This window comes from Aythya marila (assembly GCF_965140915.1).
Source record: "Aythya marila genome assembly, chromosome: 13".
In the NCBI taxonomy this organism is placed as follows: Eukaryota; Metazoa; Chordata; class Aves; order Anseriformes; family Anatidae; genus Aythya; species Aythya marila.
In genome coordinates this window covers 13,636,234-13,648,409 of record NC_139054.1, presented here as the reverse complement: position 1 = coordinate 13,648,409, position 12,176 = coordinate 13,636,234, and the positions used below count along the sequence as shown (strand labels likewise).

Genomic DNA, 12,176 nt, shown 5'->3' with positions numbered 1-12,176 from the left:
TTATATTCTGTTGCATTGTGCTCTTTTTTTTTTTTTTTTTTTTTTTTTTACTTGTGCTGCAACAGACTCTGGGACCCATAGCTAGAAACCAGACTTCTGCCTGCCATCCGCACTGTACCACAAGCTATTGAAAATACAAAGGAAAAAGACAAAAAGACAACCCAGATGTGAGAACCGATGGTGGGCAGCTACAGGCAAAGAAAGAAATAGAAGGCAGTAAAGGCTTCGCCAGACCACAGCCTTCTCACTTTTACTAGTTCTGTAATACTGTAAATCTATTCATTTTAAGAGAATCACTGCTGAACACCTGCATATCATGAGAAAGCAGCCTCCGTATAGATCCTATCAGTAGTCATTGAGCAGCTCTGTTGTGTGAAGGAAAACCTCTGACCCTCGATATTTCTCCGTGATGGATGGGGGCATGTTCATAATTCCAGACAAAATGTCTGGGGTATAGGAGAGATGATGGTATTTACTTTTTTCCAAGTTCTTTGTAGTTTTAGCTTTCCACAACAGTAACACTAAACAGAAGTACATTGGGCTGGAGAGAAACCAGCATCTGAATGCATGGGGAGGATTTCTTACAGATTGTCTAATAACGGTGCTCATGCTCCCAAAACACAGAATAGATGAAGTATGTGCTCAGCCATCACTCTCTGCTCAAGTGACACAGTTTATGGGCTGTCTGGTTCGCATCAGGTTTTCTTCATCCTACTTTTTTGTCTTATGTCATGAGCGATGTATCTTAGCTTATCATTTATCTGAACCATAAAAAAAAAAAAACACATTTAACTTCTGTTTATGCAAAAACACCCATTTGGTATATTAGAGATAGGAGGTTTTTTAATGTACTTCTGAAGCCTTATATATATATTTAAAAAAAAATAATGAAGAAGGCTGCAATCATTGTTGCCATTGTTGAGGTTTCTTTCAACTAAACCTCATTTAGCTGGCGATACCAATGTATTGTCGTGAAAGCTTTCTTTGTACTCTAAGACTTCATTTGTCTGTAGCCTGAATTTCACTGACTGATGGTAAGGTCCTGTGGTGGGTGCTGTGCTGGAAGAACTGGGAGAAGCAAGTGGGGGTCTGCCTGGGTGGTGGTGGTCAGCTGTGATTGGGATGTGGGGATGTGTGCCCTTAACTGTGTGATCTCCTTTGCAGCCCTGTGTGACATGCACCCCATGAGAGCGCTCTTCCTCATCCCCCGGAACCCGCCCCCAAAGCTGAAATCCAGAAAATGGTAAGGAGATACGTGCAAACTGTATTTTTGCAGCATTGGGCTTAGGAGGATTTTGAGCTCTCTTGTCCAGAGGCTATGATCTTGTCAGATCCTGCAGTGATTTGTGAGGTCTTTCCTCCACATCTGTGGTCTTTCTTCCACTGTTTATAGTGCTGGGGAAAGCCACAGGTGCAGATATAGTTTACTTCTGGGAAGCAGCACCTTCCTTTTGAACTCTGGCTAAGCAGCAGCAGTCATCCCAGTCACTAAAGATTGGGGCATGGGTGGCTGCAATTTCAGTTTAGATAGGCTGTTGGGTTGGTTTGTCAGAAGATTGCATGAACGTTGGGGCAGTCCTTGTGGCTTACAGAGGATTTGTCATATAAATGAAGTTTATAAAGAAAATCCTCTCCATACCAAAAGGATAAGTAATTATTTTTTTTTTAAGCTGTGTTGGCCAGATAGTGGTTTTGTTGATACTGATGTAAATTCAGTACTGAATTTAAAATTCAATACTGAAAAAGCTTATTATTTAACCCTGCTATTCTGTGTTTTTCAGGTCAAAAAAATTCCTTAACTTTGTTGAAAGCTGCCTTGTAAAAAATTATTTGCATCGTCCATCCACCGAAACCTTGCTTAAGCACTCCTTTATCCGAGACATGCAGAATGAACGGCAAGTGCGCATCATGCTGAAAGACCACCTGGATAGGACCAGGAAGAAAAAAGGAGAACGAGGTAACGTGGCAAAAAACAAAATAAAAGGAGTTGCAGCTAGTAAGGTCCTCTTCTGATTGTTGGCAGCAGAGTACGAGGCAGATCCACCTGAAGTACCAGTACCACAAAAGCTGTGAGAAAGCTTAGTTGGTGATAGCAGTTGGGCCATTTGGAAAATCTCTTTGCCAAAGCCCAGGTCCTTAATGGTGTTTTAAGAGCTGGGGTCTTTGGATACTGATTGACACCGATTCACGGCACACAACCCAATGCTGCTGTGACCAAGAAGTCCAAGTAACATCTAGGCCTCTGCTTTCTGGAGTATCTAATCCGTACGCCACAAGCCTTACCTAGTTTCTCAGTTCATCTGACAGTTCCTGATCTATTTAATTTACTGGTTGCATCTCCATATAATTATATCTCGTGACTACTTTGGGGTCAGTAGTGCTCTCTAAAGAGCATTTTGCACTGGAGTGCACAAGAGTCCTTGAGAAGGCCTCTAAGATCCAGTCACACTTGGGTATAATTGTCTACTGCACAGGATGCATGAAGAAAGAGAGAATCTGAGGTGGTTCCAAATGCTAGCCCTGTTATTCAGAGCAAAACCTGGAAATAGTGTTGAAGTGGCATGTTGACCTGCCATGTAGAGAGCTGTAGCCTGCCACCCCATGATTTTCCCTGTCCTCTCTCCCCTCCTTCTCTTGTATATTTTATAATGGCAGGGGTACCGTGGAGATCAGTGGCTATGAAGGCAAACTCAGAAAGCTCTGTTAAGTTGGAAAATGACTTGCCAAACTCTAAGTATTGATTTGACAAGAATATTTGTGCCTAAAATGGAATTGCTGTTGCAATGTAAATTTACTGACTCCAATAGTCAACATAAATTCCACCACCTCTTTCAGCTGTGGATCTCAAAGCACAGTTGGACGGAAAGACAGACAGTTAAAGGTTTTCACAAAGAATGCACTTGAGGTGGTAAAGATATGGTGATAACAATCACATGTTGACAGATAGTTAGAGATGGAAGATGCTATTTTTTTTTATCAGAGCTCCCCTGAAAAGGAGAACAGTGTGAAACTGCCAGACTATACACTTCAAGTTAGTGATGTCAAAAAAAGTTAGGTCCTACTTTGGTCCTGCTCTGTATTGTTGGCTGTATGGCATGCTAATTTGAAACCCTCCCTTAAAAGCTGCCTCTCTGATATTCGTGAAGAGAACTTTAAAAATATGGGCCACCTTCTCCTGAATGGCTGTGTTAAAACCAGCATTGTGTGATTATCCCTGGTTCTTTAATTATTAATTTTAGCACAAAAGGAAACACAGATTTACTCTGAAGACCTCAATTTAGCCATGCAAAAAGCACACAGTAGCAGAGAAGGACTGTATAAGTCTTTTATGCCTTATCTGGACTTATTTCTGAAGTAACCCCACTGCTAATGTTATGGGGTTGGATATCTCTGTGGGCTTAGTGTAGCATTTTGCAGGTTGTGGAAACAGGTCAGTTTTGCAAAACCAGCGTAGCCCGTCAAGGGAAAAAGTAGAAGCGTGTAAAGGGGCTGCCCAGTGACCTGTGGTCTGAGCTAGGTTTTGAGAAATCCATACCTGGATTTCTTCTGCTGCGTCCCCTCAGCCTTCTAGAGCATGCAACTTGAGGCTTTTAAATTCCTGCTGAGCTGCATGTAGTTCAGATCGAGTGCTCAGAAGGAAAGTTTGAGATAACATCTTAAATAATGTCATCCTCCATTGGCATTTATTGTTCTCTCTCTTTTTTTTTTTTTTTAATAGAAGAAACAGACTATGATTACAGTGGAAGTGAGGAGGAAGATGATGAGCTGAATGAAGATGAAGGAGAACCAAGGTTAATTTTATGGCATGAATATAAAATTTGATTGGCCAAGCTGTTCTTGTTGAAGACAGCTCTCCTCAGACAGATTGACTTTCTTAACTTCCTCTACATCCCTTATCTCCTATATCCCCTCTGGTAGCTTTAACTGTTCTCTAGCTATTGAATACAAATTCTGAGTGTAAGGTGTCTGTAATAAGCTGCTGCTTTGTTCCCCAGCAATAGGGAGGAAAATCTCAAATGAAGCAGCCAATAATCAGCTTCAGGCTGCTTTGTAGCCCAGTAAATGCAGATGCGTAGCCAACATGGCAGAGATTTATTGAAACATTTTCATTTGCTAACACAGGACAACGAGCAATTCCCAGTGCACCTTGTATTCTCTCCACTTTAATGTTATGTTTAGTCATAGAGCAACTTGCCTTTTGTTTCAGCTCCATAGTTAATCTCCCAGGGGAGTCAACTCTCCGTCGTGAGTTTCTGAGGCTGCAACAGGAAAACAAAAACCGTTCTGACCCTCATCGCCAGCAGCAGCAGTTGAAGGACCAGGAGAAATACAAGAAGCAGCTGCTGACAGAGCGGCAGAAGCGCATTGAGCAGCAGAAAGAGCAGAGAAAGAGGCTGGAGGATGTAAGGCCTGGCTTGTATTGCTGTTCCACATCCCATCACAAATAAAAAACGTGCCTGTAGAGAATAGTCTTTGAAAGGCAAGAAGGCTGTGTTAAATTGTCAGCACAACCTGTCTTGTAGTCTTTAACCCTGGCGGAACTGTCACTTCTGAACACAATGATATTAAATGATTTTAAAAGGGCTCTGTCCTTTTCCTGCTAACAACCTGCCCTGAGCTTTGGGAGCAGCAGGCTCAGGGCGTTTGCTTGAGTTTGTTTGGTTGTGGAAGCCCAGGCAGATGGGCTGAGAGGTCCTGGTTTCTTTCTCGTGTGCATTGCCCAGTTCTGAGGCTGTCTTCCAGATCCAGGGTACTGGCCTTGCTTCTGTTTAAGATGTTACAAGGTAGCTGCCTTTTCAGCTGTCTGACGCACTGTGATGTTGCAGGATTGCTAAATCACCAACGTGTCTCTTCTCAGGAGCATCTGATGAGATTCAAGCATTGTGCAAACACTCCCAAACTGGCAAAGCAGTTCCAGCAAAACTGGGGGACTCTGGAAAAAACCTTTGCTTCTCAAAATGACAGGAAGACATTTGTCATTAGATTAGCTGCCAGCCACCACAGAGAGCTCACATGCCTGCTTTAAATGAGTGGCAAATCTGTCCTTGGCTGCCAAAAGGGCAAAGGTTTCACTTCAGATTTGATAGTCATTGCGGTGGCAATTTGTGGTTCTCTGCTCCTGCTGGGCTGTGTATCAGGTATCCCCTATTACTGAAAGTACACCAGGAAACAGGCGTTGTGATTAATGAATACTGGCATAAATAATTGGCAGGTACAAAAGGAAAACAAAATAACCAATGTTATTCTCTGGCTCTCTTTCAGCATCAGAGGCGAGAGCAAGAGCTCCGAAGGCAGCAGGAGTGTGAGCAGAGGTGGCCAGAGGCTAAGGATGTTCAGAGGAAAGAGGAGAGATGTAAAGAAGACAGAAGAGCTGTGGAAGATGATGAACGGTTCATAGCAGACGGGCAGAGGAAATCAGAAAAGAAGCAGGTATGAAAGGGGGGTTTACTGGCAGCAATTCCCAGCTCCCTGTTCCTGTAGCTGTTGTCTTTCTCAGTTCCCTTGAGGGTGTTGCCATCCTCGGAGTCACAGACCAGAGAGGGACTTTTTAAATGTATTTACTGCCTCTTGTTCTCACTTGCAACCTTCTTTGGAGTTAACTGGCATGTTACTGAGTCACCTTCCTTATCTACAGCAATGACACTTCCTCTCCCTTGAGCATGACACTTCTGTCCCTGCTGCTTCTCCTCGCTGAAGTTGTCTTCAGTCACTTTAATCTGATTTAAGATATCTTTACCCTGAAAGCTTGCAGCATGAGCTCAACTTAAGCTTAAATCTCTGGAGTCTCCAGTCTTTCTTCAGATTGTGCAAAGGACAATCTCTTTTTTACAAATAAAAATGAAGTGGAGGTTATTTTTAACACTGAAGTCACATTGTCGAGTCTGGTGCCTTGGCCACTATGTTTTCCTAATGTTGCAACTAGTGACCTGATTCATAATCAAGCATGGTGTGTTTGATCAAAGGCCTCTGTTTTTGGAAAAGTAAAAGGAAAAAAATGTGATTTTCTGTTGTGTTCTTCCAAAAGCTAAACATAGAGTGTTTGGGATCATTTTATGCTTTCTGTTCCTCAGGTTTGTGTCTCTGCTGTCAGCCCTGCAGCAATTGCACTCACTTGATTCTTTTTAAAAGCCACTATTTCCAGCAGTCAACTTGATTGTCCTCTAAGGCGTTGTTCTCTCTGAGGTTCACCACTCTTTGCTTTCAGAAAAAAGTAGAAGACGTGCAGCACAACAAGAGGGTGCATCGAACCTTGCCCAAAGATCAGACGCAGCTGTTGTCTCTCCAGCATGACCATAAGCAGAAAAAGAAGGAGCCTTCCAAGAGTTCAAATTCAGCAGCACATCCTCCACCAAGCAACGCAGGCAAAGAGGTACCAACTCAGCCAATGTAGCATTTTGGTGCAGTTGAAGTTTATGATGCTGTGGTGGTCCTGAAGTAGAGAACGGGATGATCTTTAAACCTAAATCGGCAGCTTGACCTGTATCTTTCTACACACTTTGCTATAAAGAAGCCTTTGATATCCATTAATGTAGAGGATAAGGAAAAGGAGGGGTTAGTCTCTGTCACTTGTAGTCAAGTTCAAAGAAAGGCGTGACTGTGGTGAACCGGGAATCATAATCCCTCTGGTCGACTAGCTGGCATTCCCTTGTCTCCCAAAGACAAATGAATTAAGGTAACATCATCTGAGGTTTTTACAGATGCCTTCACCTGATGTTAGGGTTCACAGAATTGACTCAGACACAGAACACTGTCATGCATTTCAAGCATGGGTCTCTGTGCCCCTGATGTCAGGTAGTGATGCCTTTTCTTGTTCTTTGTCTTCTGGGATTTCAGGTAGGTTGGATTTGATGGATAAGGGGTAGCCGTGTAAAGTCCTGGATTAGGAGTTTCACCCTTCACTCCATTTCACTCTTTTGTTAACTCTGGAATTATTTCTGCCATCCAACTCTTTCTGTTTACTGGTATCATAAGGATAAAAGCTACAAGTCCATTTTACCTATGTTATCTCGCTATTCCTACCATGCTCATTTTTCTTTTTGACACACCCCCAGTGTGTGAGCCCAGTTCTACAGCTGGTGCGATTGTCACGTTATTTGGCTGTGTTAGTGTCAGAAATCTCAGCAGTTTGCAGGTGCCTCCTCAGGGGCAGCTGTGTGCAAGTAGAATATTAGATGTGGTAGTTTGTGTCTTCCTGACAAGGCAGGTTCCTCCCTAAATACCCAAACTAAGCACAAGGAGAGCTTGTGCATGCGTGTGTAGGAGGAATGCAGGGCACTGCTTAGTTACATGTTGCTGCAGTCTTTAAGTAAGTGTCCACTCTGATATCACCTCTATGTGCGTGCACGTGCTGCAGCTGGCTCCCTTAAGTGAAGTTTTCTATATTGATAAGCAGTTAAATGAAACTCTTCTGCTAGGATTGTTGAAATGGTGAATATCAATAACTGGACAGAGACTGCAAACAGCTAAGTGGCAATATGAAATCAAGAAAAGAACAGATACTAAGGCCCTTGTTAGAGCAGCAGTTTGCGAAAACAAGAGAATGTCTGATTGTGTTTGAAGTAAAACTTAACTGCCACAAAATGCCCTAGATCCAAAGGCTTTATTGCGTTGACTGGTTAAACAAAGCATTACTGAGATTTGAATGAACTCTTTTGGAAATCGGTATTTAGTTGGTGGCAGAGGGCTGGGTCTTATTCTGGCTGGGGAGTAAGTTGGGTGTGGACAGAGAAGTAAGCTGCTTTTGCTAAATACACATCACCAAAGTCATAGAAATGCTTTGCCTTTGCTAGGCTTTGGGTGGGTGGAGAGAATATGCAACTCTGTTTTATTACATTTAACTTTCTTTTCTACTTCACTGTAGCTAGAAGTGAAAAAAAAACCTGCAAAATATCAGCTCAAATACTATTTAGTTTGGGCACAAATTTTGTAGATGAACCCTTCGTAGCAGAATGAAAAATATTATGGAGTTCAGTGTAGGCAGTCACCATTAACTTTTAATTGAGTCGTGAAATAAAATGCTACTAGTTGCAGGTAAGTTAGGCACATGAAGAAGCAAACAGTGTGAAAACAAAAGGGAAATCATATCCACAGATTTGCCTGCCTTTTGGGTTCACAGCACGATGCTGTTGTTTGTCATCATGGCTGCTATAATGTAGTCTGGTTTTGAGGGCAAATTCTTTTACAATATCACTTACTTAATCTCAAAACTTCTTGGAAGACACTTTGCACTAGTTAGGATTTTAGTGGAACAGGATTGCATTTTTTTGGTTAGAATTTGAGACTTTATAATTATGTCAGCACTCATAACGGCTTGTGACAATTCAAAAATGCTTTAAAGTTTCGACTATTTTTAACAGAAATAATTCAATGAATTCCTTCTTGCTAATACTGATCTTCCCCAGTTCATTAGCTGAAAAGATGCCATTTTCTGCACTGGGAGAGATCTGCACAGGAATAGATATAGCCTACTCTAGAGTAAGTTCTTTTTTTCCATAATTTGTAGGGTTCAGTGGCATTTGAAGGACAAGTTATTGATATAGGAAATCTCTTTGGAATTTTTGTTCAGTTGAGATACTTAAAACAATAAAAGTAATTAAAAAAAATACCCTATAGCCCTACAAAACCTCAAGTTTAATGTTTGGCACCACAAAGCCCTTTCTGGGGAATTCATCCTCTTTGTCTTTGAGCTCTTCCTATGGCAGGCAGGTCAGAGCAGGTTTTCCCCGATGGGTGCAGATGTGAGCTCACCCCTGTGCTGTGTCCGATCCCAGCAGCTGATGAGCTGTGAGGAAAGGACTCTGAGCTCGGGCTTGGTGCTGCACCAGTTCAGTGCCTGCACCAGGGCTGAAGTCAGTTCTGGGAGCCCAAAGTGTTGGCTGCTTAAGTTTGCATCTGTGTTGCAATGCATTGCATGCAAATGCTGTTTGAGAACAAAGGTAGTAGTTAAATTATTATCTCTAGCTTAGTGAAACCACTCTAATTTTTACATTTTCTTTCTTGCTCTAGGTAAAATTCACCTTTCATTCTTAGCAGTTGCAAGTAATGAAAATCTGGCCTCAAAAGCAGTGTTACAGTGGAGTTCACTGGGGCTAGAATTTCTTGGCATTGGCTGTTGCTGCTTCTTTTAATACCTTTTTTGCTTGCTTCCCCCCACGTCCCATCAAGATCCATGAGAATCATTTTCCATCTCCTCAGCAGGTTCCTAGGCTGTGTTCAGAGTACACTTAGCATCCTGACCTAGGCACAAGCATCCAGATAGGGTGAGGCCATTAGGAATGTGCGCCCAGATGCAGCTGGGTGTGAGATTGCGTTATTCTTGCTTGTGGTGTAGAACTGTTCCTAGGCTACTAAATCAGAGGATACGATAAAGATTTAGAATTCAGAATGGAAATCAGTCACGTTGAATAAAAATGCAAAGAGCCACGGGGTCAAAACCATAAGACAGACATGTTATAATGAGCAGTGCCCTCAGGAAATAAAAGGACCTTTGTTCCTCCTAGATCGTGTTCCGCAGTCTTTTCCATAGGGCAGTTAAAATACCAAACAATAGAGCATTAAAAGTGTTTTAACATAGAGAGCCACTTGCAGGAATGTCAACGTTGTAAAAGGGGGTTATAAATGCACAACAAAACAGGTTGCGTGCTGTCAAAGGTAAGTAAATACAGAGAGATGATTCCTCCCCAGCTAAAATCCTAGCCTGTAGCAAACAGAATGGCCTAGAATAAAGCCGACTGCAGCTCTGGCACGTCATGCCTTTTCTCTTCTCCTTTGCAGGCTGAGGACCGAAGAAAGAGAAGTGACAGCACCCAGCCCTCCCTCCAGTGGCCCGTGGTGCTGGGGCACGACATCGCGCCGCAGGCAAGGGTGGGCTCCGGCAGCAGCTCCAGCCCCTGCACCCCTGCCCTGCAGAGAGCTGTTGTAGTGCAGGTATGGTATTGCTGCCTAAACAGGGAGGAGAAAGCACAGGTAGTGCCTAAGCACATCGGAGACATGTTACCCTTTGCTCCTGGCATAAATGACTGAGGCCTGCAGCAATCTGCCTCAGATTTTTAGTGCCACTGTGTGCTGCTAAGTTACAAGTGGAATTAGACTTGGGCAATGCAGCTCAGGTTTAGATAACAGTTATTTTTATACACTTGATGTCTGACTATGTTGATTCTATGATGTTACTGTTAGATGTTTCACAAAAAGCCTGAAAGGCTGTTCTGTTACAGTCCCTGGATGATGTATTATTTATATGGTGCCATAAATATATGTGGCACTTCACAAAACAAGTCTAAAGCCAAGATCTTTATCCCTGAAGACCATCTACATGAACAAGATTGTTAGGGATCTTATGAAATAATCTAAACGTGTATATAGAGATGGAACGAGGACTAGTTGCCACTGCAGAGTCAGATTTTGCCTGCAGATAGAGCCTGGAAGGTTTGTGAATTCCCATTTCTAGTCTTCAGGTGCTGCATCAGAACTTACTGAAGAAGCTGTTGGTTTCAACTACAGATGTAAGATCCATGTATCTTAGGCAGTATACCAAAGTATGTACAGAAATCAGCGTTAGAGGTTAGAAGTCATACCTGAACAGGTCACTCTATGTATACAGTGAGAACACTGATAAAGTTCTGCATCAGAATCCTTTTCACAGTGTTTTAACTCCTGCTATTTCTACCAGCTCTGGGAGAGCTCTCACTGCTGCGTATGGCATCTGGTGGCCTCACTTCCCAGCAAGTTGGATCCCGGAGCCAAAGCAGGGAGATAAGACTGAGGAGAGGTGCCTGGGTTATTACTTTCAACTCAGCGGCTTTGGGAGCATCTCATGCTGCTTTGCTGCTGAGCCCTAACAGCAGGGCGGGCCCTCTGACTTCTCAGAGGCTACTTGCAATTGCAAGTCGTTACTATGAGGTGCTATCCCAAGCTTTTATGCTCATTGCTAGCCACTGAAATCTTGCTTGTCTTGAGCTTCTTGTGAATTTACGTCCTGCATGAAAGATACAGATGTGCCTGAAAAGTCATGCCCTTGTTAGCATCTCTGCATACTGATCGTGTTGAGCTCAGTGTGTCCCAACTCAGCCCTTCTTGCAGCACCATGGATGTTTTGCCTTCTCACACTGTATTTCTTGAAGTGTGAGGAAAAACTCTCATCCTTCCTCCTTCCCCAGAGCCTAGGTGCTCACAGGGCAGGCTGCATGGCCCAGTGCTGCCCTATCCTGCTTCCACGTACGCCTGAGAGTGAGTCTGTGCGAGGCAGGTAATAGCTGGCCGATAGCCTCTTTAAGCCCAAGCCTGCTGCGCTTTTCTTGTTCAGGTTGCTGCTGTCTGGTGGTGATGGAAAAATCAACACAGACATCTGCTGGGAAAAAAAGGCCCCGATAGCTTTTCCCTGGGAAAATATTGGTGTATCTTCTCACATCCTTTTTTTTCCACGGCCCATTTGTCATTTTAAGTCATGAGTTTTGTGACTGGGCTAAATTGATGGCTTGGCTTGTAGCATTGACTCACTGGAGAGCTGGTGCAGGGTCTGCAAGAAGGATGTTTGTATCTTAGCCTTGAGCAGTGGCTGGCAGCTTCCTTGAGCTGAATATTTTGGCCCTGTAGTAGGAGTGGGAAGGCCCATAGTGTATTGCAGGGCATCTGGGATTCTGCAGGAGCACAGTGGGTTTACCCAGGAGAGTCCTGCCATGCAGAAGTGCTGCTCCATGGATGAAAGGGGCTACATCCTTGCCTGGCTGTGATCCAGACCTAGGACAAGTCACTTCATCCTTTTGCACTTTGTTGGTGCTTCTCTGCTTGGTAGTGCTTCTCTACTGCTTTGGGGAGTGGCAAGGAATAAAGCAATATTATCACCCTCTTTCACATTCCTTCCTAGAAACTACTCTATAACATTTCAATGCTATGTAAAGGGATGGTGTTACTTAACGCTACCAGCAGCACATGATATATAGTGGTTAGTGTGATTTCACTCCCTGCTGGCAGCTGCCCTGTTACCCCTGCACAAGTCAGTGCTCTGGCAGGTGGAGACCGTGTGGGCAGGGAGAAGTCGATCTGTGGTCTCCTCTGCTGTGTTAGCATGGAAACGCAATGATCTTCAAGGGGTAATTTATAAATCTTCTTAAGGGTTGTTTCCTTTTGCTCGTTGGTAGCAGCTGTTGATGCTAATAGCCGTGTGTTTGGCAGCGTTG

At 43.4% G+C, this 12,176-nt stretch overlaps 1 protein-coding gene across 1 annotated transcript in view; it reads left to right on the top strand.

The window, feature by feature from the left end:
• Positions 1-12,176, top strand: part of NRK (Nik related kinase) — a 91,427-nt gene that overhangs the window by 41,126 nt on the left and 38,125 nt on the right. Inside the window, exons 9-15 of the mRNA XM_082770603.1 lie at positions 1,165-1,243; positions 1,782-1,957; positions 3,719-3,791; positions 4,208-4,403; positions 5,263-5,430; positions 6,206-6,370; positions 9,775-9,927. Of these exons, the coding sequence (XP_082626729.1) occupies positions 1,165-1,243; positions 1,782-1,957; positions 3,719-3,791; positions 4,208-4,403; positions 5,263-5,430; positions 6,206-6,370; positions 9,775-9,927 (1,010 nt within the window). The remainder of the gene's footprint in view (positions 1-1,164; positions 1,244-1,781; positions 1,958-3,718; positions 3,792-4,207; positions 4,404-5,262; positions 5,431-6,205; positions 6,371-9,774; positions 9,928-12,176) is intronic.